Source organism: Colletotrichum lupini, chromosome 4 (assembly GCF_023278565.1).
Source record: "Colletotrichum lupini chromosome 4, complete sequence".
Lineage (NCBI taxonomy): Eukaryota > Fungi > Ascomycota > Sordariomycetes > Glomerellales > Glomerellaceae > Colletotrichum > Colletotrichum lupini.
Window position 1 is genome coordinate 1,104,081 of NC_064677.1, and position 26,743 is coordinate 1,130,823.

A 26,743-nucleotide genomic window follows, 5' to 3' on the forward strand; every position below is an offset into this window, starting at 1 on the left:
CTACATGCAAGTGCCTACGTTTAGACGACCCATCTAAGTCCTATAGTGCTTCTCGAAGTATTTACCACATGACACAGAACCGTAGTAGGCTATATACAATGATTTTAGTACGCGACTCTATGGATTATACTTAGGTAAAGGCCGATCTAATATAAGGACTTGCTTAAAGTATAAGACATCTGTCGTAATAGCTTTAACTATCTATAGCCTTACCGCACGTTACGTAACCTCGGTTATATAATTACTAAGGCCTACTTCGCTCGTACCCTTTATATTAAAATAAGCTTTATACTTATTTCTTATTTTTAATAAATAACCGTTCTCTTTATATACGTTAATACCCCTATAGTGACTTTACGACAACATCCATGTCAAGCTCCAGCAATCAACTATCATCAGAATTTGACGCATCTACTTAAGTAAGATCATTGTCACCAAAATGTCCCCGGCTCTTTGCCCAAAAGACCGAAGAATAGCACCACTAGACTTGGAGCACAGTCTCTGCATTCTTGCCACTTCAAACTTCGGAAAGAGGTCTTTGATTGGATGAAGAAGTCAGTCGGTCTCCCTGAAAAACTGGAATCTACTATCCTTCAGTCTATGAACACGTGCACAAAGTCGGATGCGGGCGGCGCAGCCTGAAATGCCCGACCCGCATTGGAATTCCATAAGTTTGAAATTGGTATCACAGGCTGCCTCCCACAGGTTCAACTTAGCCAAATTCTGCGACAGAAGCCGTTTTGTGGCATCAGGCAGAATGGCTTTCGAATTGGGCCGCCAGCCTCGATGGTTCGCCCGCGTCCAATACGTCAAGCTAATGTGATTCGCTGTGGCACCAACTCTCCTCATATGTAAGCAATGCGGACGAAAGCGCTGACAGGAGCTCGCGCTGACCTGTCATATGACATCTCAAGAAAGCCTGAAGCAGGCTGCAGCTCGGTCTCGTGAGCCACCGCTGAATCGAGCCACGAGTTGTTGTAAAGGTTGTCATATGTCATGATGCAGGCGGTGCAGCGGCTTTGCTTGGACGGCTGGGCTTGAGAGCGCCTTTGATTTGGCAAAAAGTGTGGCTCAACCATTAACAATGCCTAAATTGTTGAGATCTGACTGCCTTGCGCGTTGATTCGCCAATGGACGAGACCAGATCGAGCCAGACGCGTGGTTTCACTGCCCGGTTCCAGCCCAAGGTTGCCTTGCCTGATCTGACCCTCCACGTTGGCCAAGTCGGCTTTTTATTCCATTTCGCATTGTGACTCTCATGTAGGGGCGCTGTTGTGCTCTTGAGTCATCAAGGACCGGATGATTTCGGGGGCGTTTGATATTTGGTTATTATAAGAACCCGTTCCCCTCTTGACGAGGCCTTCCTTTCCGCGAAGAAACCGCCTAAGAGCCTTGCGTAAGGTATTTCACCATCAGATCGACCAGTTTTAGACGACAACATGACGCATCGAAAGCATGCCACCAAAAGCTCTCGGAAGAATAGTCCGACTCGAGAGTCGCCAGCAGATACATCCAATGTAGGAGCAGCCTATGAAGAATACTATGCGGCCCCAACTCCTGGCCCTTGGTCGTCATGGGTCCGCGATGCTGAGGGCAGGGGATTCTACTACAGAAGCCGAATGAGCGCCACAGGTTTGTTTTGAGTCTCTTTCACCAAATCATGTCGCTTATTTCTGACAATGTGGTAGGAGATATTGAGTGGGACTTTTCGCGCTCGCCAACGTATCGGAGTTATAACTACATGCAACCATTGCCACGGATGTCCTACTATCAGCAACCCATCAAGACAAGCCCGAATCCAGCAACTGCATTCACATACACGTTCCGTTATCCGTCCAACTCAGCACCGCGGGAAGACCGGCCGACAGCAGGATCTGACTTTTCCCACGATGCAAGCGACGAAGAGTCATTTCCAGCCGCGAGCTCCAGTGTTTTGATACCCGCCATCATCGACGTGGACACCAAGAACAATGTCAAGGTTATGGTTCCGGATCCCAGAACCGGAGAAGCGAAGACAATTTATGACAACAGGCATAAGCATTCCCATAAGAAGAAAATGAGCCCGCAACACAAGGTTGAGAACTGGCTGCACAGAGGGTAAATTAAACTTGGAGAAGGTACAGTTGCTGTCTTTGATATCCATGATCAGTGGATTGATCTTGTCAATACCTTATGTACGAAAACCGATTTACGGGAGCAAAAGCAGGGATTTGACTCACATTAGTAGCGATGTCCTTTGCAGAGTCAATGCTTTTAAAATAGGTTTTAATCGCATAATAAAGTACATACAATTTGGACTCTTCCTGCAATCATCCCATACACAGGCGGTTCAGGCATTACGGCCTCCCAGGACACACATTCATTATAGCTCGTGCATCGTGATGACAGAACACCGTTGATTACATTTCGACGTGTGACTTCTTGATCTCGCGTCCTCGTGAGACCGACGTGATGTGTGGCTGGAGTCCGGCCCCCAGACTAAACGCGCTAAGATGCCCCATCCAGTGGGTTGGGCTAATCGAAGTTTCTTGGTCTATAGAGAAGAGGCAGCTAGTCGTGAAGATTGGTGGTCCACAGATCATAGATCCATAGCCTATCTTGGATAAGGCTTTCTCTCAGACCTTTTTATTTTCTGAGATATTGGTTGGCAAAATTCCCAGTTCGGGCCAGTTCCCTATATTCGCTGCGGTACACCCGTACTGCTAGAAACCGTTCTTTAAATAAGACTTGGCCCTTAAATCTGACTCACATTTTAGTTCGCGTTTATTTTCAATTGGTTCTAGGCGGAATCCTTCGTCGATACACTTATCCAATGCCTGTAGCCACACCATTCTGTAATCAGGATGGCCATAATGGCTCGTGCCAAAATTTCCAGGTGCAGCCTATTATCCGCGCCCAGAGTAGCCTATTCGAAAGGGCCTTCTGTCAGATCCTTAAGTATTTGATCCCTTCGATCCGTCCGTTCTTCGAAATATTCCCGAAAGGTGTCTCACAAATCTGCCACAAATATTCCTGTCCTAGGTACTCGCCTTTGAACTTGCGACCATGCCCGGAGGCTTGTCTCCCGCGGGCTTCCGCCCACGGAGCTCAAGCCAAGTGAGGGTGTATTCCCACGAAGAAATCATCTTTCCAAAACTTTACGAAGAGGCGTGGGGCAGCGATGGGTTCGGCGATAATCGAACGGAGCTGGAACGAGCCAGAATCTTCCTCATGCGGTTTGCGAAGATGAATCCTGATCCATTTACGAGCCAAGAGCTGCAATCAATCGTCATGAACCACGAAAATCGGACGATACCGGCGCTAGCTCTTGCAGTGCAGATGAGGATCTTTGGAAATCGCCACGATAGCTTTGCGGCGACGCCTCTTCTGCAATGCATACGGTTTATGCTCTTGAAAGCCAGGGTCCCAGAGTTCATATTTTCGGACAAAACGAAGCTTATTATGGATTTTTACTTCGATCCAACGATGGCAAGAAGCATTGAGCCTCCACCACCAGATGGTATCGTCTACAAATATCCCTCCGGTCGTCTCGAGATTGCTATTGTAGGCGGTGGGCCAACAGCGCTAGCATCAGCAATATCTCTCGCCGAGAAGGGTGCTGGGAAAATTCAGGTTCACGTCTACGAAAGGCGGTGGGTCGTCAAAGATGGGCCGAGGGGACCTTATATCGACTACCCCTCGACAGCCAGGCGTCGTGATCAGGTTGTCACGCTACAAGAGTCGGTCACGACGTTGATGAGTAAAGCAACTCAGCAGGCATTGTTTGAAGGTCGTCCAGAACGAGTCTGGCCGGGCTCAGCCAATATTCAGATTCGCAAAGTCGAGGATCGTCTTCTCCGGAGATGTCACGCCGCCGAATTTCAGGATCTCATTCACCTCCACGCGGAAGATGTGACGCATGAAGATATGGTGAAGATTGGCGACTTCCATGTTCTTCTGGGAGCCGACGGAGCTGCATCGTGGGTCCGCAAATCGTATTTCCACGGATATGAAAATGAACGTGGGCGAAGTTATGCCTTGGGCCTCGCTTTTGATCGGCCGGCCGGTCTGCCATGGTCGCAACCCCTGAACGTCTTCTTGACTCTGGGTCAGACTCGGTATCTCCTGAACGCTAGTGACTACGATGGACGTGGATACCTCAACATGCAACTCACAGAGGCAGAGTGGCACAAGATGCTCGCCAAGGATGGCCAGCCAGTCACCTTTGGATATCCTGGCTGCCTCCGAAACCCCGATGGGACTATACCGAAAGGCTTCACAGAGAACCAGGTCTTTGCACCTTCAGAAGACAGGGAGAGTTCATTATGGAGGTCAATTTCTGACGGCCTCAAGCTCTTCGGCTTCAAAGAAAGCGAGGTCATCAATGTCGTCCGGATTCCAATTGTTGTCCAGGCTGTACGAGAAGGCATCCAGTATCTGCCGCCTTGTGACTCGGGGGCGATCAATCGGCCACATGCCCTCGTTGCAGTGGCAGGAGATGCTGCTATGACAGTTCACTTTTGGCCAGGCCGCGGCCTCAATAGTGGTGTTAAGTCAGGCATCGCTCTAGGAGACGAAATTGTCCATGCGCTCAATGGGGGCAAATTCGTTGGGTTGCCTCTTACCGCTATGAATCAGTACAATGACTTCATCATGAAGTTGCAGGACCGCGAGCATGACAAGCGCAGTATCCCGATACTTAATCAGTCCGGTACACCAGAGACCTTGGGCTGGCTACTCAGCAAGGCAAATACGGTCCCGGACAACGTTGCAATCGAATGGCTTGTGGGTGCAATGGCTCAGATTGCGGAACGACTTGAACAGAGAGGCGACTGGGCCTTTGGCCCCGTGGCTAACGTCGAGCCTCAACTTCGGATAGTACTACGACAGATGGACTCTGCAACGCTTAGGGAGATGGCAGTCAGCTTCCCGTGGCCAACACGAGAAATGGGCGGTGCCGAGGTTCTCCCTCTCCGGTCTATGAAGCCAGAAGAGAAGCAAAGATGGCTTCAGGGTATCTGGGGGCTATTGAGAGACGAGGTCGGCCGAGACTCGCAAAAGCGTCCTCCCTCCCGTGGAGATCGAGGACGGCCACAGTCTACATCACGATTTGAGGCCCCGCGTGGTGCTGCCCTGCATCCGCCTAGAGCCGTTTCGCCGTCGACACAGTTCCTATCGCCAACGCCTGATAACGCTGCACCAAGCCGCTCAGAGTCGACATTACGGAGAAGCAACGCCAATCGAGGAGGCATATCACCAGGCCCCTCGGAGCGGACACTAGCTGTGCCCAATGAGCTAGATGGTATGTCATTTTCACGGCCACGCTCACCATCTATGGGTGGTGAAATACCGTTGGGAAGATTGCTTAGCGTGAGTCAGCGTCCGGGCCGCGCCGTTTTGGCCGATGCTATGTCGTTGGCACTATTTCGTGTCGACGGGGATTGATAGCTGAAGGGGAGATAATGCACCCGTATTCGTGCTGTTGAATAGCCATGATCGTCGGAATCATACCGTAGGCATGTAGAGGCGACCTAACTTGGACTTTTGCTATGCTCTTGTGCCTGAACTTCTAAAGAGTACATTCGCGAGAATTGGTTACATTGCGATTTTCTCACTGAGATCAACTAGATTTGAAACTGTCTATCCTTAAGTGAAATCTACAAAGAAATCAGATAGATTTCTCTATCAATGTCGATGTGCAAGTAGTATTCCTACTCCGTCATGACTGGATGACTTGCAAGCAAGATGGCGCCTTAGCTGGCTCGGCCTCGCGACTTTGATTCCTCGGACGACTTTGAAGGAATCTCCATAAATCATGCCAGAAAATACGAGTGTCCAATGCTTTTAGTATTACGAACGATCGGTGAGATCTGGATGTTTAAGAAGCGGTATGTCCGCATAATTCCGAAAATCCGTATGTCCTCTGGCCGAACCCTTGGGTAAGTCAAACCACCCACTTTTGGCCCACCCCCCCTTTTGGCCTACCCTAATAACATGGTCTTAAAACATCGACATTAACTATAGTTAATTATTTAACTACCTTCTATTACTATAATAATATAATTATTATTCTTACTAAGTAACTTAACCCCTACGAGTTAATTAGGATTAACTAAACGGTTACTAAAGTCCTTTTAAGCCCTCTATACGTCCTAAATACTCGCAAACTTAGTATTTAGGTTTATTAATATACTCTTTTTTTTCCTAGGCTTTATATACTTAACCCTTGCTTTTAGAAATCGAATTTAGTACTAAGATATAGCTAAGTAGTAGGCTTACTTACTAAATACCTTTTTTATTTTTTTAAATAATAATCGTTAAGTAGTATTATTTAGACTAAGCTCTATAAATAGCTTTAAGTAGTCGCTAAGCTCGCTAGCTTTTTTAAGAGTTAATTAGTTAATAATAGAGGTTACTAATACCTAATTAAGTAGTTTTCTAATATTATTAATTATCTACCTAGCTTCTATACTCCTTTTAAATAATATAACTTATATAAATAGGATTATTAAATTAAGAAGTAGCTTAGCTATATTAAGTAGCTATAGTCTAGTTACTTTTTACTTACTTCGTATATTTAATAACGTTAAACTAACTAAATAAGTAAGCTAGTAATAGCTTAAAAAATACCGCTTTCTAATAATAATAGAATTATTTACTATATCCTTTTTACTAAGCTCCTTTTTATAATAGGATTTAATAAGACTAAAAATAGTTATATTTAACGGCTAGAGGATATAGGAGGTATATAGTAATAAGAATAATAAGTAGACGTTATTTTTATAATATTCTTATATAAATTCTATTATCGTATAACTCCTATAGCTATTTAGTACTAATAATCGAGGCTAGTTTAGCTTACTAAGCCCCTTAATAAAGGGGGTCTTAGTTTATAATAAGAATACTTTTTTTAATTAATAGAGGGTAGTCTCGTTAGTTATTTAGCTATTATTTATTATTATAAACTTTTAATTATTATAAGGGTTAAGTTAAAATAGAAACTATTACTATTATACTGTTTTTCTTTTATAAATAACTAGTAGTTTAATAAATCTATTATTAATAGAAATATACTTAATAATTATTATTTAGGTATACGAATTAGGCTCTTTTTTTTATATTACTATAGCCTCTACTATACCTAAGACTAGCATATTAGCTCCCTTACTTTTTATTATATTAATCTTATTTATATTATACTTATTAGCCTATTTAATAGCGCTAATCTCTAGTATATTAAGTAATCTAAATTATAATTTAATTATATTAGTAGTAGCTTTATTAATACGTTACGAATTTATTAAACGATTTTTCTAGACCCTTATTAATAGATTCTTTTTAAAAAAAAGCGTTAATTTATCTTTTTTTAAATAGTTTAGTATCCCCCTAAGATATTAGAACTTACTTAGCGAATTTCTTAACTTATTAATAAGTTAATACGATACTTAGGGTATACTAAATTCGAACTTATTAAGCTAATTAGTTTTCTTATTATAAAAAAAGCCTTTAGAGGTTTATAAATATTATTACCCTCGTTTAGTAGCTTTTTTTATAATTCCGAAGTATTAACTTAAGAACCCCGAATATAATCGAGGCTCTCCTAAGGGAGAGACCGTTTTTAATAGTATTAAGAGCTTATTAAACCTTATTTTTAGTATATAATACTATTAGCTATAGATTAATAAGTATATAAAAAAAAATGTATTTAGACGATTTTTATAATTGTTATGTTAAATTAAAAATCGTAGATAGGGTTTTTAATCGGTGGCTGGGAAGGAAATTGGGGTGGGCTAAAAGGGGGGGTGGGCCAAAAGTGGGTGGTTTGACTTATTGGGCTCCACCATGACTCAAAACCCACTTCTTGCCCGCTCTGCTATAACTAGAGAAACAGAGGGACACGAGCATGTGAAAAGAAACTTGTGACTCTATGTTAACTAGAACTGGGGATAGAAGATTGTTATGAACTACGCTGTTTTGACACGGCTGGCAATCACATGCTTCTCTCCTAGACCTTCGGTAGAGGGCAGTCCAAATCTGAATCACTTCAGGAGGCCTTGGAGGCGCAGAAAACGTAGTTACGTGCAAATAAGCCGCCCAACGAGTAACCAGATTAATTTGCCCCTGTTCCGGTATTGTGAAGGTTAAGTCTGGAGTGACCCGTTCGCAAAGGCCCCGACCCGGGGTCCGGAGTGGAGCCCACGAACTGCCGAAGCGGGTCCGGTTCCATTAGTTACTGGCTAAATCCCGTCGTCAACCCGTCGGTTGAACATTCAGTTTAATTATCCGGACGAAAACGAGAAGCTTAAAAATAAGGAGTCTTTGTGTCAGCACTGACGGCTGTGGGGGTCATCTAAGATACCTTCATTCTAGCCTAAGCCAAGCAGCCGTCAAGGAAGGGGCTTTCACGATGACAACTTCCGACCTCTCCGAAACACGACGCTAGAAATTGAGATATATCCACAATTCCCAGTCGAAGTAGCGTCCGCTGGGAAAGCATGGGCGCGCGATCCACGCATAAGTGGTTCCCCTCTAGTCTCCAGATTTTCAGACTCCATGACGGCATTGTCAGCTATTCTTCAGCACGTCACGCGAGCCAAAGTCGGCCGTCATTAGGTTGAGTGGAGGGGCGCACGGCATTACGGAAGTCCATGATCGTGGGCCGAACCTACGAGAAGACTAATCCGAAAGTCCCATAGTTTCGCGGCTTCCCGTTCCTTTAAAGCAAAAAGTCCACAATGGATTCCACCTCTCAGAATGCCAAGTCGGACTTTTCCCTGGTTTTGGCTTTTCTTGCTCAACTCTTCAATTGCGATGATGGTGGGCGTGAGATAGCGAGATAAACGCGATATGACTTGTACTTACTTTAAAACCCGCGTCTGCGCTGTCGTGGAGGAGTTCCTGGAGGTGGCCGAACAGGCTCAAGCTCGCTCGACTGGTTAACACCTTGAGAAATGCCTTCCATCAGCCTAGCAGCGGCCGTCGCCGCGTTCGTCGCCCTCGCGGATGCGTCTTCAGTACTTCTTCGTGGTGGTACGATTATTGGCTTCGACGAGTCAAGCAATTCACTGAACGTCATCCGCAACGGCTCTCTTCTCATCACGGACGACCGCATCACTTCCATCTACACTTCAGATCAGCCCTTGCCGCAATCATCCAACGACACGGAAGTCATCGATGTCACGAACAAGATCATCACACCGGGCTTCGTTGACACCCACCGCCACGGTTGGCAAACAGCTTTCAGGACCATCGCCTCGAATACTTCGCTCGCGGAGTACTTCACGCGCTACGGCGAGTACGCTGCCGCTGGCCTCTTGAGTGCCGACGATGTCTACATTGGCCAGCTCGCGGGTCTCTACGAGGCCCTCAATGCCGGTGTCACGACGACGCTTGATCACGCCCATCACACTTGGTCTGATGAAACTTCGGAGGCAGGGTTGAAGGGCAGCATTGACAGCGGCGCGAGAGTCTTCTGGTCGTACGCCTTTCACAACGTCACTAACTTTACCATCTCGGAGCAGCTGGAAAACTTTAGAAGCATAGCGACCAAAGCCGAGTTTGACGGTACTCCTACCACCTTGGGAGTGGCGTGCGACTTTTTTGGGACCGACGGTGTTCTCGCGGATATTACTGCAGTTGTCGATCTTGCTAAGTACGTCGTTTAACACAAGTTGACAGTGAAAGTCATTCTAACAGGTGGCAGAGAGTTCAACGTCTCAGTGATTACAACGCATAGTCTGCAGGGCCCTTGGGGAAGTAAGTTTTTGGCCCTAACCACACAATAGTATAGCTCTCATATTGACCACTTCATAGACACCAACAGTCCAGAGGATGTCCATGCTATCGGAGCACTCAATACCAGCATTCCGGTCGTCTTTTCGCACGCGTCATTCCTGACCTACAAGGGCGCATCACTCCTCCGCTCCACCAACCAGTATATCTCAATCACGCCAGAATCGGAGATGCATTACGGTCACACACATCCTCACAGCCACCTGATCCAAGATCAAGGCTCCCTCGGTGTTGACACTCACTTCACTTTCTCAACCGATATCCTTACGCAAGCCCGCCTATGGCTTCAGAGCACCCGCCGCCTACTCTATCAGCAAGTCCTCGCAAACTGGCGCGTACCTACCAGCACGCCGATGACTGTCAATCAAGCCTTTCTCCTCGCTACAAGGAACGGGGGACTTGCTCTTCGCCGCCCGGATCTGGGCGTCATAACCGAAGGCGCCAAAGCCGACGTGGTTGTCTGGAATGGCGAGAGTCCCGCCCTCCTCGGCTGGGTTGACCCTGTCGCTGCTGTAATTCTACACGCTAGCGTCGCCGATGTCGAGCACGTCCTGGTGGACGGCAAATTTGTCAAGAAAGACCATAAGCTAGTGGTGCCTGACTATGAGGACGTCAAGACGCGGTTCCTGGACAGCGCAAGGAAGATCCAGCAGACTTGGAGGGATATCCCATTCTCAGCTCTCGAGGGAGAGTTTAGCAGCTCGGAAGCTCCCTATGAAGCTCCTCTATCGGTCGATGTTCTGCCCGGAGGTGAAAGTGGATACGGTACCACGTTTGTTTGAATACCGGTGCCGCGGTAACAGGCTGAAAGCACATATGCCAAGCCTGTGCTCCAAAGGTTTGAGGGCGTACCTTAATAAAGCCAATGATATTAATGTAGTATTTGCGAGTTACGAAAAAACGCTTCATAAAGCTTGAGTGTATTTGATGATAATAGACAAGATGAATAAACTCTTCGCTATACCGTTCAACTCGCCTCCTGAAGTTTCAAACTTACATGTACAATACATAGTTTACTTACATTTTGGTAGGTTTGAAAGATTTGATGTTGCAATAGAGTCTATCATGAACATTCAAGCTATCTAGTCCACTTTTGAGGATCTAGAGTCGTCGGTTCCTTGATGCCGAGATGATGCGCCGGCGGGATACCGGGCGGTTTAGATGGCGCGAGACACCTTGCCAGTCTCCACTTACATCTCCTCATCTCCGCCCGCCGCCTGTCGCGTTATCTTTTCCGGGATCATCCTATCTGCCTGCCAAGTCGAGGGGAAGCTGGAGGCTAAGACAACTTCAACCCACAAGATACTCCATCATCAACGTTACCCAACCCATCAATAGTGTTGAACTCTCTGTCTTCCTGAGTTTCATCCCAGTCTTCGGGTGGCGCAATTGCCAAAGGTTTAGCTCCTTGCATCATAATCATTAGTGTCTCTCAAATGGTCCAACGACTTCATCGAGAAGCCGGGTTGCAGGCCTTCATTAGCGCAATAGAAGAGGATGGGTGCGCTGTCATCAAAGACTTCACGAACAAGGCTTCACTTGATGCTGCGCATGAGGAAGTGCAGCCGTATCTCGATGCGTCGCTTGCGCAATCCGGAAGTACCGTTGGTGCTCTGAACGGTGGGACTGCGACTTGTACGAGGCTCGTTGGTCGAAGCAAAACTGTCCGCGAGAAGTTTTTCTCAGACTCGTTATACCAGGTGCGCTTACAACATCTTTATCGTGTTTATGAATCCATTATTGACTAAGACCGGCTTCCACAGGACATTGCCGATCACTTCATTGGGCTTGAGACCGAACTTTGGTACGGAGATGAACCCACCATCCACAAATCCGACCCTTTGCTCTCGATCTCCATCACAATGTCCTCTCAGCCGGGAGCAAAAGCACAGAAACTACATCGCGACGACAAAAACCATCATGCGAGGCACATTAAGGCTAGTCACTACACAAAGGGACGCGATATGCTTCTTGGCCTATTCGTTCCGGAATGCGATACGTTTGAAGCAAACGGTGCCACCCGGATCGTTCCCGGGTCACATCTGTGGGGCGATGAAAAGCCTGACTTTGGAGAAGATGGCCAAAAAGGTGTTGAAAACGCGGAGTTGAAGAGAGGCGAGGCATTTGTGATGTTGGGCAGTTTGTACCATGGCGCTGGACAGTATTCCCTGGAGAAGGGATGTCGAACAGTGCACATCATGTTCATGTGCAGCGGCGTTCACCGTCAAGAGGTAAGAGACTGTAGGCTTCAACCTTTACTACAAAGTACGGTTACTCACGGAAATGCAGGAGATTCCATATCTAAGCTACCCGATTGAAGATGTCAAGACATACTCAAAACTCGTGCGTGACCGTCTTGGCTGGAAGCAGTCGGAACCCAACTTGGGATGGGTTGATTTGAAGTCTCCAGAGTACCTCCTAGAATAAAGCTACAATAATGAGATAGTTAATACGATATTCTAAGTCACGGGTTTACCAACCTGTATGGTCCCGGGGTGACTGCGATAACCCTAAGGGTCCAGGCTCATTTTCGGTGACACATCAAGGTAGCTAGCCGCAAGCACGAGGTTTCAGTTCCCGCGAGAAACGTCGAGAGGCAAATATTCCATGGCCTATTATGCAGTCAAAGTCTATTATGACAGCAAGCAAGACGTCTAAGATGAGCCGCTCCAGAGGACCCTTTTGACCATGTCTACAGAGGTTTTATGGAAGACTATAAAATGGGACGGTGATCGCCTTTGAGTCATGAAAACTTTTCCTCCTTCTTGCGTTTCCAATTTTCAAGCTATCCTCAGCTCGAAAGCCTAATCTTTGCCCACACTTCCAGCATGAAGATTCACTCACTCCTCTCCGCTGCTCTTCTCAGCGGCGTAATGGCCGCCCCAGCACCCACAGAAGACCAAACCGCAAAGATACCAGCGCGCATCTCTAGACAGACACTCTACAATATTCGAAAGGCCTGTCCGACATGCACCATCACAGCCACCCATGTTCTCCGCAGCAACTCAGATCCAAACTGTCCCGAGATCAACGACTGTTGCAGCGCCAAGGCTCCGATAAGCTGTTACGAAGACGGCAAGTTCAACATCGCACAGAAATCTACACCAAAACGGGATCTCGAGCCGATAAGCAAAATTCAGAAGCGGCAGTGTCACCCCTGTTGCACCGATGGCGATGCTTGGCCACCGGAAAAGCGCGGACGCTGGTGGGGATGCAAGAACGTCCCGGGATTGGATTGCAGAAAGTGCATGAGCCCCCCGGAATGGGAGTGGATTATTCCTGGGGGTGTTAATGAGAAAGAAAGGGAAGATACTGGAGACCTACCTTGAGTCCTTGAGCATTCTCGAACTCTATCACGTCGACAAAGGCATGATGCGTCACAGCCTCGAACGCGAGACACGACCGCACTTACACTGGAAGATCAGGGGGATGAGTTCAGCACAATTTACTTGGATAAACATTATGTGTTTCGAGACTTGGCAAGACATATCGGTAGAGAGCGCTTAGTACGCACATGGTCAAAGTCAGTAAAACTTAGTCAACTTTCTGAAGTCCTTCCCAAATTCACAAGTCAAGGTTCAAAGCAAAACATTCGGCTCGATAACAGGCGTCGGGTATATTTCAGCCCTTATGCCTTCATTGTCCAAGCAGGTTTTTCTACTCCAAATAGCTATCTTCCCTTGAATTCTGTTGTTGAATTTGTCCGAGAAAATTTCTTTTAGCGACTCCACGCCCTCTTGATGGTTGAGTGACATCTGGGCCATGAGCACCTTTGCCACAATTCAATATTTTCAGTAGTGATGAGACTTCTGCTTATTGGTCACTGTTCCAAATGAAACAGTTATGACAGTTACTCAGCATTTCTCGATGGAAAAGGTTACAGAAGTGTCCATCGAGGCCGTAGATTCGGACAATTGGGTGATCGGGAATTGACTCACTGGTTCGGCTTTTAGACGCCACACTTTCCAAAAACAGTGGGTCCGATAGCGGCGCCACAGTTTCCGGCCCCAGTCAAACTCATCGACTTCCTCAAGTTCACTACACATATCTCAGTAGCTCATCTCGTCGTATTGCGGAATACCCTAACGTCAATTAACTCAATTGAAACCAGACAACATCAAACATGGCACCTGCTTTGGAGTCCAGCAAGATCGCCTTCATCGGTACGTCCCATGCAACACCAAACGACCACCCACGATGGCGGGGCTGACGCGGGGTATTCACAGGCGGCGGCAACATGGCCGCAGCGATCATCGGAGGCCTGGTCGCAAAGGGCATCGACAAGCAAAACGTCAACGTCTCGGAGCCCTGGGATGTGAACCGTGAAAAGATGGCCGCTCTCGGCGTCAAGACCACCACATCCAACGCTGAGGCCTTTGTCGGCGCCGACATTGCCATCCTGGCAGTGAAGCCCCAGGTTGCAAAGGGCGTCTGCAACGAGCTCAGCAAGGCCGTCTCGGGCCAGGAGAAGGTGCCTGTAGTCGTCTCAATCGCCGCTGGTATCACCCTCGAGGCCCTGCAGAAGTGGCTGGCGCTCGACGACGGTCGGTCCCCGCACGTCGTGCGTGTCATGCCCAACACCCCTGCCCTAGTGGGCGAGGGCGCATCTGGTCTGTTCGCGGGCAGCGACGTGACCGAAGACGAGAAGAAGTTGACCGAGTCTCTCATGGCGAGCGTCAGTAAGGCGACGGAGTGGGTTGACAAGGAGGAGCTAATTGACGTTGTCACAGGCTTATCAGGTGAGTCATGCCCGGACACAGTGCATCAGTCGTCAGCGAAAGAGGACAAATCTAACAAAAGACCATAGGATCTGGCCCTGCATACTTCTTCGCCATGGTCGAGCATCTCATTTCCAGCGCCGTTGGCCTTGGCCTCTCCCCCGAGCAGGCGAAGCGCTTGGCCACCCAGACCTGTCTCGGTGCCGGCAAGATGCTCGTCGAGTCCCCCGAGGAGCCCAGTCAGCTTCGCAAGAATGTCACCAGCCCCAACGGCACCACACATGCTGCTCTTCAGAGCTTCGAGGCATCCGGCTTCCAGGAGATTGTCAACAAGGCTGTCAAGGCTGCAGCGGATCGCGGTGAGGAGCTCGGAAAGACTCTGGGCAACCAATAAGGCAGTTGGTCCGCAAGAAAAACTGCACTTTTTCCAGATCTTTGGGACGCTATATTAAGGGCAACAAAAATTACGCTAGGTACGGGCTTAGACCTCAAAATGGGAGGGTTGGGTCTGGCAAGGTAGATACATGAATAGATGTCAAGATGACGACCAAAGCTCGCTTAACACCCAATCCAACGAATCTGATGATTCATGGATTCTGCAAGTGAGTTATTTGGTTGTGCCATTGCCCAATTGCCACGTTTCTCTTCCTCGCACTTTAGCCCGATGCTCACCGTAAGGACTCGACAGGTCTAGTCGCGGGGGGCAGCAACATCAGTCCTATTCTTCACTCAGCGTGCTAGCTCCTTTGAAGATAAATCACAATCGGCTACAACACCAAAAGACCCAGAGATCCCTAGTCGGAACATTCAAATTTCAAATGGTGGCACTGCAACTGAGCAGCTTATCTGCCCTACCCAAAGGTGCCAACAGATCTCAGAGCCTTCAGCTCAGTTGTCATATCGCGAACCACCTGGCCATATCTCCTAAATCCCTATACGGCATAGATAATCCATCCCCGTGTGGTCTAGCTCGTGTCACATTCCAACCCCAAGACCGTCCAAATTGAAGACAATTGGTCAGGGTGTATGGAGTAGCTTAGTTGTATTTCGTATCCCAAAATTGACTTTGCTGTCTCAGTCGCCTGATACATTAACGTGCCCCTTAGCTGTCAAGGCTGTCTAGGGTGTGACAGAAGAAGCCGTTCGTCGTGCCCTTACATTTTCGTGGCGACATGGAGCCACCACCGCCAAATCCCGTGACCATCTCGCAATGAGTCCATATGGGTTCTGATGTCTCTTATTTCAAGACTTTGCTCTCAAGAGCCATTTTCTCGTTTGTAAGGTTGAATACTCTTTCTCTCCCAAAGATTCCAAGAACTCAGATTAGGTCAATATTGCACCATCCTGTGTACATGCAGAATCAATGTGTCGATCGCTCGCAGGGTAAAGTTAACGTGGTTGCGAAAGTTGCGATGTTACCGTTGCTAAGCAAGCTAGCTAATGAAATGCTTATGATGCTAAGGACTGCACCATCCTCGTTGAATCGCATGCTGTCGATCCCTCTCTCTACGGGCGCAGCTCGATCGATACCGAGACTCAGGTACGGGTCTTGAGATCTTAACGTTTTGCCGTATCTACCTACTTTATGGTGGCTTTGCGCTAGAGACGTCCACATTCCCACCGTCCGCCTCACGATCTGTCGCAGTGGAAAATCAGATACAAGGCGGTCGCGGCACGAAAAGTTCATAAAGTAATAAGAACTACACATACTGAATTACCAACGGTATTTCTTATGGAGCTTTTCTTCCGGTTGCTAATCAGCTTCATCTATGCAGGTGGCCGTCTATCAAGGGGGGGGGGGGGGTTACAATTTGCCCGTCGGTTGGCCGGCAGTCAAGGATGATGAGCGGGATCATCCGTTCATGTAGCGATTCGACAGGCTTTCACGGTGCCAAGACGTTTTCAAGAATCTTCGTCCCAGCAAAAGTATACTTGGCTCACTGGGTAATCAACATGTTGCACTTTAATTCAGTTCTTCAACACTTGTGGCGCGGAGTGGGTTTTTGGCGGCCACGTTCACGACTCATCCATAGGTACTAGCGGAGGATTGTTGAGGGTATGAACGCGCGGCATTGGTTCTCTTAAGGTATGCATACAAGGTTGCCGATATTATTCGACAGCCTCACACGCCTCTCATTGCAACTCAAGACCGGAAGAACGGTTTGCCGTGGCAGTGGCTTTTTTACATCTCTCGGCCTATACATAAGATGCGATGTGGGTTACATGAATGTGGACCTCCTCTCCCACCGGCGCCTGAGACACGTTTAGAACGCAGGGTGCTGATCCACAGGGCGGGATGGGATGGCAGAGTTACAATTTCGGGACAAGATCATCGCCTTTTTACAGGATGGGAGAACTTGGCAAGGCATCGGCGTTGGGCCTGGATCGGGGCCGCAGTCTTGGGGTAGTGGTGTGCGGAGGTCAGTCAAGACTCTGAGACCGCCCCTTTGGCTTAGTGTAAGTTCTCAAAACTTTCAGATTCCTTCTGTAAGTTCCTATATGTGTAGGCTCAACAACTCATTGGAAGGGAACAGAACTGCGAGTGTCCCTTGTCCAGTCACAAACGGGAGGCTGGCTAGGGCGAGGGAAATGGGGTTGCTCCACCTGAAGGAATCGCCTTTGACAAAAGCAGAGTCGCTTGCGACATTCTGCAGCAAGCAGGGGTTCTCTGCCTTAGTGTCTCTATTCTTGGGTCGCCTCTTTCACAAATTCAAAGTTTGTGCCGAACTTCGCCATCAGTCTGCGCTTATGGTGATGAAGATATGGTCATGATGGATCTCTTACGCTTAGGGAAGTTGTCAAATTTGAGGATACGAGGAGAATGTGTTGCTTAAAAAACAAGTACTACTGTAGTAGGGTTCCGAAGGAGTTCCCTCTATGTATCCTCCGCCGTGTGATTGCCCCAGAAACTCCATGTCCCTGATGTTACACCGCTTTGTGTAAGTATGCCCAAAATGCAAAATTCGTAGTCTCGTAGCCCTAGCACAATTGCTTGCGCCAAAATTCAACCACCTCGTTCAACTCAGGCCGGTTGTTAGGGTCCCTCTCAACACACCACATGACCAAGTCTTGCCACTCCTTCGGGACGTCCATCGCCATCGCCGTCCATACCGTAGGGTCGGGGGATTGCTCAACCTGCTCGAGCAGCATCCACATCGTCCTGCCCAGACTGAACACCTCCGCCAGCTCTGCGGCCCGGGGGCACGTCGTCTTCCACTCCGGAAGGACGTTCCAGTCCGGAAATCCCCACTTCTGATTTCTCCGCGGCGCGCCGGTGTGGGGGGTATAAATGACCACCGGCTTACCGTTCGCGCCGGTGGAAACGGACGACTCTTCGGCCTCTTGGTCGATGGTTACCTCGGGTGGATGCGTAAACATAGAGAACCCGCTCTGCTCCCAGTCGATGAGTCGGAGGTCGTTGTAGTCGTCGACGAGGATGTTGCCGGGTTTCAGGTCCATGTGGAAGCTCTCGGCGACCTGGTGGGTATGCTGGATCGCGAGGGCCATCTGGTAGCACCACTTGGCCTTGAGACCTAGTGGGAGACGGTGTCCGGCTCTATTGGCGCGCATGACCTGCTCGTCCACCGAGTCTTTGCTCATGACCGGTTGAAGGAAGCCGCAGATGCGGTACTTCTCGTCCCCGTCCTGCACGACGACGAGAACCTTGGGGCAGGGCATGATGTTCGGGTGGGGCGGTAGGGTGCACAAGGTGCGGATCTCGTGGAGAAGGGTCTTTTCTTGGTGTTCCTTAAAGTCTTTGCTGTCTCGCTTGTACTGGTCAAAGTCCATCCCCTTGAAGACGAAGGTGCCCTGTGGGGTAAGGCCGGAGGCTTTCTTAGTGACAATCCTTGCTCCCGTCTTGCCGGGGAGGGACCCGAGAATTTCGAGGTCGGCGAAATCCACAAGCTGGAAGTCTGTCGGGCGAGCGGTTTTGCCGAGGCTTGCAAGGAACTTGTCGAAAGGTGTGAGTTGGCTGATGTAGTGTTCCCTGATGGGAGAGATCTCGCTTGCGACGGCCATTGTAAGTAATATTGGATATAGTCTATCGAAAAGGTTGAGATTCCTACTCCTAGAAGAGTTCGGCCTGTGAAGTCGAAAAAAAGTCGTTTTTTTTTATTTTCCAAAATAGGTTCTCTAATAAGAACGGTGAATGAGTATTGCGATTCACCAAAGAGACGAAGCTGAATAGAACGGTCGAGTTGGGACGGAGGACTACATGTAAACTGGAAGACTTGAGGGTTAATACCTTTGACCCATCATCAACTCTGATTGGGTGTCAACTCGAGCCTGCCACGGTTGTGAGTCCCATCTCAACTGATGGTAGCATTTGCAAGGCTCTCTTTTCTTCTTCCACTGATTGACAAAGTCCCTGTCGAGAATGGTCAAGGGAGCGAGGCAACTTCGGTGAATGAGGGAAAGGGTCCCGGTAGATGCGATTGGGGGTATCGATTGCATTTGAAAGTCGTTACGGGAGCGCACGGTGAATGTGCTCCGGGACCATTCCAGACCCCTTTTTCCAACTCCTGGTGTGAGACTTGAGAAAGAGAAAGGAATTTTTGAGATATTCTGAAGAAAAGCGATATCACTGCCACTATTCTTTCTGTCACCCCGGCTAACCCAAAGCCCTAGGGTCTAGCTTGGGACATTACCTACATGTATGATGCTTCGTCAACGATGTCTTACCTCGCTCTCGCCCATCCTGGTCATCTGACCGGGCAAGAAGTGAGGCGGGCGTGAGATGATATCACGAACGCCATCATCCACGAGAAAGAGTCGACCGAATCCATGCGCGGGCAGGATGCATGCCACTAGGCGGGTGGTGATTGGTGGCATCCCGCAAAGTGGCAGGGTGCGTGCTTCTTCATCCCTCACATTCGATATCTGACAGGTAAGAAAATCCTCCGTCCGGGAAGGGTACGGCCCTAGCGGGCTGGCGGGAGATCAGATATCACGAAATACCTCGTGTGCCTGTTGGCAGAAAAGAAGACAGACAAGGGGAGAGAAGGAAAAGAAGGGTGTGGCCATCCTTACCCAGGATCCCCCGGCACGCCAGAGCGGCCAGACACCCGCTGTCGAAAATGGGTAAAGGCGTAGGCAATACCATGCAGGCGGCAGATCGGAAGCGCTTTGGATGGTTCCCGGAGGGGCTTAGCCATGCGTGCCATGCTGTTTAAGTCACATCCATCGATGCGTGACGTAAGACACTGGCATGAGACAATAGGGACGCTACAGGTAGGGGGGCGCGCGCGCGCTGTGAGTGAGCCTGTACTCCGTACCAAGTAGGTCTTGCAAACTGAGGAGTTCAGGTGAGCGAGGTGAGTCGACTGGCGATCTTGCCGGATGGAGGCCGAGGGCTGAACGTCATTGGGGGGTTGAGGGTCGGACATGGGTTCAGATTTATTGACATGTGCCGCGGGAGCGCTTCGACCGGGGTGAAAACCCATTTTGCCAGTTGATTTGTAGGTATGTATGTACATAGACGAACATGCGGGTTTGTGTTTGCTCGGACGGTGTCTCCGGGCTGGCTGAACACACAACGTTGAGGAGGCGTCCCCCCAATGCCTGTCTTAGCTTACCGGCGGTGGTATGATGAGGCGTATTTCGAGCATGTCATTGAGACAATCGCAGGTGAGATGGGGGATGTGATATGATATGATGGATCATGGGGGGAGGCCGGGGTTGGACTTTGGAGGGGAGGGAAAATGTGAGATGAGAATGGTCCATGTCGGCTCCCAGCCCGTTCCCACAGAAAAAAGGAGGTTATCGGGGCGATCGCCGATGTCCAATCGCTGTGGGGTGTCCTGCCGGATAACTCCATAGATTGACCCCGAACCAACTTGAACCCTCGCCGATCGTCCCATCTAATGTTTGTGAGGTGACAGTCTAGCGGGAGCACCCTCCCTCCAGGCTCGACCGGGGAGAACACCCCTTGCCTTCCGTGAAGTGGAGGATGGTGCTTACGCTCGGGTTGGCAGTTGATGATGTCTCACAGAGATCCGGCCAGCTGCCAGCCAAACCACATGGGTTACACTGCGCCCTTCCACTGGTAAAGTGACTGCCGAAATCGGGCCGTATGTCTTTCTCGGAAGGTCGCGGTCGAGATGAAGACGGTTGGGCTAGCCATCTACTGCCCTATTGTAAGTGGTCGAGTATAGTAGTATCCCATTCTGGCCCCCCTTTCAAACCACCTTTCAAACTTCAAAGTCACCCTGAACCCCAGACCTTGAGCGAAGAATTTCTTCTTTTTCCCCTATGCCGCCCCGGTAATTCTGTCTGATTTCTGTTCCGAGTCGCACAAAAGAAATCGCCAGAGACAATACAGCTCGGAGAGAATGCACTAGTGCGATACTCGAACATTGTTCCGAAGTCACAGGGTCAAAGCGAAAGCGGGCGCCAAAATCAGACCTGGTCACTAATTTGACAACCAGCGGGGCTTATTCCCGGCTCACTCAAATACTCAACCAGGCCATGTTGGCCTCTAATGTGTTGGTACTTTGGGGACTGGAAATCATATTCGCCTGTTTACAAAGGCTCCAAAGTGTCTTTCAACCTGGCTGTTCTCCCGGTCAAGAAGGATGCATAATCCCTGAAGAGTCAATGCCGCAATGCGTCTTGGCAAGACACAGCTCGTCCCAGTATCACCACGAAGCAAATCAGAATTGATATTGCCTCCAAGTCAAAGGGATCTGTGTGGAATGATACGGCGGCTGGACTACACAGAAAGGGGCAATCATCTCGCCTCAACCTTTCTATAGACTCTCTTCACTGGTTCCGGTATTTTTCCGCCAGCCCTCTGGTTCCAAAGTTGGGAAATCTGATGGACGTATTGACACCCCGTTACACTGAAGCTTTCGTGATTGGAGAGGTATCAAAGGGGTCTTGTTATCATGGCAGAGGCCCGAGAACTCGATTGAAGATCATCATAAAGCAATTACCTGATGCGGATGGGCAAGTACCACTTTGTTGGGGACCCCTGAGAAGGCTCTGGCAGGCATGCACCGATGCTGACAAACTGCACTGTCATAGTCCCAGAGATCTGTCGGCGCCGAGCTTCCAGTCTTCAATACGTGTGGCTGTCCCTGATGCTCGGTCCTTCGCATCAATAGAGACTAACTAATGTGGACAGCAAGCACCTCACGACTCGACTTGGCAAAGCGTGCCAAAGTATCAAGAATCGTACGGGAGGGATAGCTCCCTCGTATTCCTAGGGCTAGGTGGCACGTCAATCTTACCTTAATCTGAACTTTTGGGGCAGAGTCTCAGAAACTTGGAAAGCTCGGATGTGACGGGCTGGCCCGCGTTTGCGGTTGACAGCGGGAACCAAAAGCAGCACCCCCTTCTTAACTGGGCTGGAAGGCGATCTGAGATTTTTCGCACGAAATACGTGACTAGGTTACATGACTGGCTTCAAGCTTCGCTACATTTGGGTAGCATTGTAGTATTCACGGATAGAGTTCAGAGTCCGTAAACTACCAAGCCAATTGCTCGTATAGTACTGGAGCAATTTCTATCACTTTCATGCAACCAAATTACGAGTGCTCAAGCCTCAATAACGATTTCATCTCAGGCAAGTCAGTAAGCTTCTTCAATGAATGTGACCATCAATGGGGCGATTGGTACTTGTTCCATTCTTGATGTAGAAATCTGGAACAAGACCACATATTAAACGGCCATATAAAGTTGATAGTAAAACCAAACGACCAATACATGTTCTTGCTCCACAGATTTCCATTGTCGACGCTCTAGCTGACATTCATCGGGCACTCGTCAAACGATAAAACCAAGTACTTAACTCAGATTAATTGCCTAGAGTTGAGTATTTGCGATTGTGACTGCCGGCCACGTTAGGCACAAAAAGTCTACCTAGACGTCACGTAAGGTAGTTGCTGGCTTCACATCATGGATACCAGATAGTAACATAGAAGTTGAGTTATCGGAAGGTGGGTGGCAATCCGCTTGTTTCGAAAATGCTAGAAAAGCAACCTCGCGGAAGAGGCTTATGAGTGATGGGATGAACTGCCTGCATACATCTCACTTGAGTAGAAGGAGTACATGAATGAGTGTTATCATTACCAACAGCACGTTCGGATGTCGAGCTCTATCAATCAATCCGAAGATGCCGTTGAGTCAGAAGCCAGTCCTGGAGTGTCGCTCGCCGAAGCCGCCGAAGCCGGATTAATACCCGAACCCGAGGATTCCACAGTTGCCGACGGGATTGTGGGGTCCGGCGCCGAAGCTGGTGTTTTTGAAGAATGTATGTACGGATATAAGGTGTGACAACACCGCAGAGGTTACCGCAAGAGGTATCAAGATAGTCTTTGCACAGCATTTCTTTTTCTGAGAAGAGCATGCGGGAGTGAGATCTCTTCAGTTTATCTGAAGCACCTAGCCCGGATGTACCTTATGTAGCATTGTCACACTCACACCGAATTCATGGGATGAGATGTACCTTGCATTGCTCCTCGATCCTCTACGATCCTTCAAGACCAATTGCCGGCACTTTCATGTCTGACGGAGAAAAAAAGAAGGAGTGGGTGAGTGAACGAGTGGGCAGAATCGGCAAGTTTGGGGAAAAGCCGTGAGAGGCCGGGCGGCATGCCGTGGCCCCGCAGCGAACCCCGGCGCCAGTGCCCACCACTTGTTCTCCGGTCCAAGTGCAACCTTCCCGAAGAGGAATGCACCTGTGCAAGCTCGTCTTGGCCTTCACTTGGCTTTCATCGCGTCAATTTCTTTTCTTCCACACACACACACACGCGCGCGCGCAGACAGTCACACATAATAGTACACTGATGCTCGCCATTACCACTATTACAAACGCCAATGGCCCCCGCTTCTCCATGTCGTCAATATCCAGACTTAATCACGCCGTCAACCCAACTTTGGCAGGTCCATAATGATCCCCCCGGCTCTCCCCGTTCGAAAACTCCGTTCAATAGACCACTATGAGCACAGCAGCCAGTCAACATGGCCGTCGAGACCAACAGTCGGCAAGAAATCTGGAGAAAGCAGCGGGCCCGACTCGTTGATAACTTGACAACTTTGACCGCGATCCATGTCGCTCTCTTGGCATCCGAGCACAGCATCCAACAATGCCGCCAACGATGGACCATTGCACCGTCACTCGGTGATCTCTCGCCTGCACTGCAGTGGAACACGGCCCACTGCGACGCGCACCTGCATGGCTATCGACGCATGCTTTGGTTCAATGGCACCGCACGGCAAGTTGGTATAAAGTAGCGGTTGCCTCTCCAGGTTCCTACTACGCGGCCTTTCTCGCTTCTGTTGCTCGCCTTGCCCTGCATACCCATTCTTGGATACCAGAGAAATCGGGACACCGGATACTCATCATGGCCCGCCAATTTCTCAAGGTCGTTGCCGCTGCGGCCCTCATCTTCGGCGCATCGGCCATTGAACGCGAACCGCACCAGCCCACCGGAGGCGGCGATCGCATTGTCACTTGGAACGAGACGGTCGCTTCCCCCCGTTTTGGCGCCAGCTCGCGATCCGTCAGCTGGCTCTCGGGCGTTGAAGATGGCCGCTTCATCTATCTTTCCAACAATGCACTCGTGATCGAGGACATCGTCACTGGCGCAAACGAGACGTTTGTGCCCGCAGACAAGATCCCCGCCGATTACGCTGAGTACTGGATCCGACCGGATCTGAAAAAGGTCCTCTTTGCCACCAACTACACCAAGCAGTACCGCTACTCGTACTTTGCCGACTACTCCATTCTTGACGTCGAATCTGGCGTTGTTGAGCCGCTCGTGGGTGACCAAGCTGGAGACATTCAATATGCCGAGTTTGCGCCCGTGGGAGATGCAATTGTGAGTACTCCTGACCAGCACCACACAATTCAGCTACCCCTGGATGCAGCTAACACTGACCACTAAGGCCTTTGTCCGCGGTAACAACCTCTTCCTGAGCAAGAACGGAACCATTTCCCAAATCACCAACGACGGCGGACCGGATCTATTCCACGGTGTTCCCGACTGGGTCTACGAAGAAGAAATCTTTGGCAGCAGAAGCACCTTCTGGTTCTCCCCCGATGGAGAGTACATTGCCTACCTCAGCTTCAACGAAACGGGTGTTGAGACCTTCACCATCCCCTACTTCATGGGCGGCGAGAAGATTGCACCCCCGTATCCTGTCGAGTTGGACCTGCGTTACCCCAAGGTCGGCAGCAAGAACCCAACTGTGGCACTGACGCTGCTGGATGTCGAGACTGAGGAGGCCACCCCCGTTGAGATTGATGCATTCCCCGCCGACGACCTAGTTGTTGGTGAGGTCAAGTGGTTGACCGCCAATCATGCCAGCTTCGCCTACCGAGCCTTCAACCGTGTCCAGGACCTGGAGAAGCTCGTCCGCGTCGATGTCGAGGGCTATGCTTCCGAGGTCATTCGAGAGCGCGATGGTTCCGATGGATGGCTGGACAACAACCAGGGCATTGAGTACATTGGTCCCCTGCAGAACGCTACGAGAAACTCCACCGACGCCTACTTCTTGGACCTGTCCGACGAGTCTGGTTGGAACCACATCTACCTCTACTCGGTCAATGGCGGCAGCCCTATTGCTCTGACCAGTGGCGAGTGGGAAGTAACCTCGGTACTCAAGGTCGACACTGAGCGTCATCTCGTCTACTACCTGTCCACTGAGCACCACAGCACCGAGAGGCATCTCTACTCCGTCTCCTACCCTTCCGGCGTCAAGACGGCCCTCGTCGACGACACTGTCGCGGGATATTGGAGCGCCTCGTTCTCGTCCTCGGCCGGATACTACATCCTGTCCTACCAGGGTCCCAACGTCCCCTACCAGGAACTCTACGCCACCAACTCAACCACGCCGGTCCGCGCCATCACCAGCAACGAGGCTCTCGTCACCCGCCTCCAAGAATACAAGCTCCCCAACATCACCTACTTCGAGCTTGCCCACCCCGACGGCTACACCCTCAACGTGATGCAGCGTCTCCCCGCCAACTTTGACCCATCCAAGAAGTATCCCGCCCTCTTCACCCCCTACGGCGGCCCCGGCGCACAAGAAGTCACAAAGCGCTACCAATCCATCACCTGGCGCGCCTTCATCGCCTCCGACCCGGAACTCGAGTACATCACCTATACGGTAGACAACCGCGGCACAGGCTACAAAGGCCGCGCCTTCCGCTCCACCGTGGCCGGCCACCTCGGCCGCCTGGAGCCCCTCGACCAGATCTGGGCCGCCGAACAACTCTCCTCGCAAAACGCCTTTGTCGACGCCGCAAAAATTGGCATCTTTGGCTGGTCGTACGGCGGATACCTCTCTGCCAAGGTTCTCGAAGCCAACTCGGGCGTCTTCTCATCCGGCCATATCGTCGCGCCCGTCAGCGACTGGCGCTTCTACGACTCGCTGTACACGGAGCGCTACATGAAGACGCTCGACGCTAATGAGGAGGGGTACAACGAGACGGCCGTCCGCAATCCCGAGGGGTTCAAGAATCTGGCGGGCGAGTTTACCATCCTCCACGGCACGGGCGACGATAACGTGCACTACCAGAACGCTGCAGCGCTTATCGATCTGCTCGTCGGTGCCGGGGTGCCCGTGTCCAAGATGAAATGGCTGAGCTTCACGGATAGCGACCACAGTATCGCGTACAACGGTGCCAATATTTGGTTGTACAAGTATCTGACGGAGGCGCTGTTCAGGGAGAAGAGACGGTCTGGAGACCCGCTGGTTCACCAGTGGAGTAAGAAGAGCTTGCCCGAGACATTTGACTTTGAGAGATCTTAGCGGCGTGGTGTCGTCTTCGATGTAGATATTGCAGTATCCTTTTTGAGAAGAATTAATGTGTCATACCTGTCCAAATTAGTCTGTACCGTGTGCAAACGCAATACCGTTCCCTCTGGCTCATTAAACGCCGGCCAGTGATTGAAGGTGCAGGCGGTTATTATGTTGTCAAATAAAGACAGGATACCAACTATAGGGACGAGAATAAAAAGCCCTGGAGTTCTGATCTAGTCTGATCTCATGTACGACAAGAGCAGTACAACATGCTCTCGGTGTGATCTGTCGTAGATTTAGAGTGTATTCGCACCACTTTTTAAACTACTTCACTTACGTGATGGTGAGTGTTGCGTTTTACGGAATTGAAAGCGCAAAGTCAAAGAGTTGAGTAATCTGAAAATACGAAAGAAACCACTACTCGGAGCTTACGCTTGCTTTCAAAGTCACTCGTCTTGCTCTGGCAAACATGAGTTACTGAAGCGCTTCCTCTCTGAGCTCTC

The 26,743-nt window shown here is 49.7% G+C and overlaps 10 protein-coding genes across 10 annotated transcripts; 8 read left to right on the top strand and 2 right to left on the bottom strand.

Annotated features, from left to right (window-relative positions):
* Positions 1 to 371: 371 nt before the first annotated feature.
* On the bottom strand, positions 372 to 1,079 carry CLUP02_07440 (uncharacterized protein; the record flags this gene model as incomplete). Its single annotated transcript, XM_049286435.1, has 4 exons — positions 372 to 389; positions 436 to 536; positions 615 to 814; positions 895 to 1,079. The coding sequence occupies 4 exons, from the start codon at positions 1,077 to 1,079 to the stop codon at positions 372 to 374; spliced, it is 504 nt and encodes a 167-aa protein (XP_049143578.1).
* A 51-nt stretch (positions 1,080 to 1,130) lies between these two features.
* CLUP02_07441 (uncharacterized protein) lies at positions 1,131 to 5,424 on the top strand (the record flags this gene model as incomplete). Its single annotated transcript, XM_049286436.1, has 6 exons — positions 1,131 to 1,223; positions 1,455 to 1,632; positions 1,689 to 2,074; positions 2,389 to 2,437; positions 2,757 to 2,875; positions 3,022 to 5,424. The coding sequence occupies 6 exons, from the start codon at positions 1,131 to 1,133 to the stop codon at positions 5,422 to 5,424; spliced, it is 3,228 nt and encodes a 1,075-aa protein (XP_049143579.1).
* Positions 5,425 to 8,930: 3,506 nt separating this feature from the next.
* On the top strand, positions 8,931 to 10,553 carry CLUP02_07442 (amidohydrolase; the record flags this gene model as incomplete). Its single annotated transcript, XM_049286437.1, has 3 exons — positions 8,931 to 9,631; positions 9,683 to 9,735; positions 9,793 to 10,553. 3 exons carry the CDS (start codon positions 8,931 to 8,933, stop codon positions 10,551 to 10,553), a joined length of 1,515 nt encoding a protein of 504 aa, XP_049143580.1.
* Positions 10,554 to 11,207: 654 nt separating this feature from the next.
* CLUP02_07443 (uncharacterized protein) lies at positions 11,208 to 12,198 on the top strand (the record flags this gene model as incomplete). The annotated part of the gene is made up of 3 exons (XM_049286438.1): positions 11,208 to 11,471; positions 11,535 to 12,002; positions 12,061 to 12,198. 3 exons carry the CDS (start codon positions 11,208 to 11,210, stop codon positions 12,196 to 12,198), a joined length of 870 nt encoding a protein of 289 aa, XP_049143581.1.
* Positions 12,199 to 12,644: 446 nt separating this feature from the next.
* On the top strand, positions 12,645 to 13,100 carry CLUP02_07444 (uncharacterized protein; the record flags this gene model as incomplete). Its single annotated transcript, XM_049286439.1, has 1 exon — positions 12,645 to 13,100. One exon carries the CDS (start codon positions 12,645 to 12,647, stop codon positions 13,098 to 13,100), a length of 456 nt encoding a protein of 151 aa, XP_049143582.1.
* A 794-nt stretch (positions 13,101 to 13,894) lies between these two features.
* Positions 13,895 to 14,883, top strand: CLUP02_07445 (NADP oxidoreductase coenzyme F420-dependent; the record flags this gene model as incomplete). The annotated part of the gene is made up of 3 exons (XM_049286440.1): positions 13,895 to 13,934; positions 13,998 to 14,510; positions 14,579 to 14,883. 3 exons carry the CDS (start codon positions 13,895 to 13,897, stop codon positions 14,881 to 14,883), a joined length of 858 nt encoding a protein of 285 aa, XP_049143583.1.
* Positions 14,884 to 15,029: 146 nt separating this feature from the next.
* CLUP02_07446 (uncharacterized protein) lies at positions 15,030 to 17,261 on the top strand (the record flags this gene model as incomplete). Its single annotated transcript, XM_049286441.1, has 12 exons — positions 15,030 to 15,091; positions 15,150 to 15,162; positions 15,223 to 15,350; positions 15,483 to 15,513; positions 15,623 to 15,685; positions 15,952 to 16,029; positions 16,135 to 16,264; positions 16,358 to 16,377; positions 16,462 to 16,545; positions 16,610 to 16,703; positions 16,780 to 16,909; positions 16,997 to 17,261. 12 exons carry the CDS (start codon positions 15,030 to 15,032, stop codon positions 17,259 to 17,261), a joined length of 1,098 nt encoding a protein of 365 aa, XP_049143584.1.
* Positions 17,262 to 17,468: 207 nt separating this feature from the next.
* Positions 17,469 to 18,509, bottom strand: CLUP02_07447 (phosphotransferase enzyme family protein; the record flags this gene model as incomplete). Its single annotated transcript, XM_049286442.1, has 1 exon — positions 17,469 to 18,509. The coding sequence occupies one exon, from the start codon at positions 18,507 to 18,509 to the stop codon at positions 17,469 to 17,471; it is 1,041 nt and encodes a 346-aa protein (XP_049143585.1).
* Positions 18,510 to 21,094: 2,585 nt separating this feature from the next.
* CLUP02_07448 (uncharacterized protein) lies at positions 21,095 to 21,244 on the top strand (the record flags this gene model as incomplete). Its single annotated transcript, XM_049286443.1, has 1 exon — positions 21,095 to 21,244. One exon carries the CDS (start codon positions 21,095 to 21,097, stop codon positions 21,242 to 21,244), a length of 150 nt encoding a protein of 49 aa, XP_049143586.1.
* Positions 21,245 to 23,836: 2,592 nt separating this feature from the next.
* On the top strand, positions 23,837 to 26,249 carry CLUP02_07449 (uncharacterized protein; the record flags this gene model as incomplete). The annotated part of the gene is made up of 2 exons (XM_049286444.1): positions 23,837 to 24,313; positions 24,381 to 26,249. 2 exons carry the CDS (start codon positions 23,837 to 23,839, stop codon positions 26,247 to 26,249), a joined length of 2,346 nt encoding a protein of 781 aa, XP_049143587.1.
* Between the last annotated feature and the right edge of the window lie 494 nt (positions 26,250 to 26,743).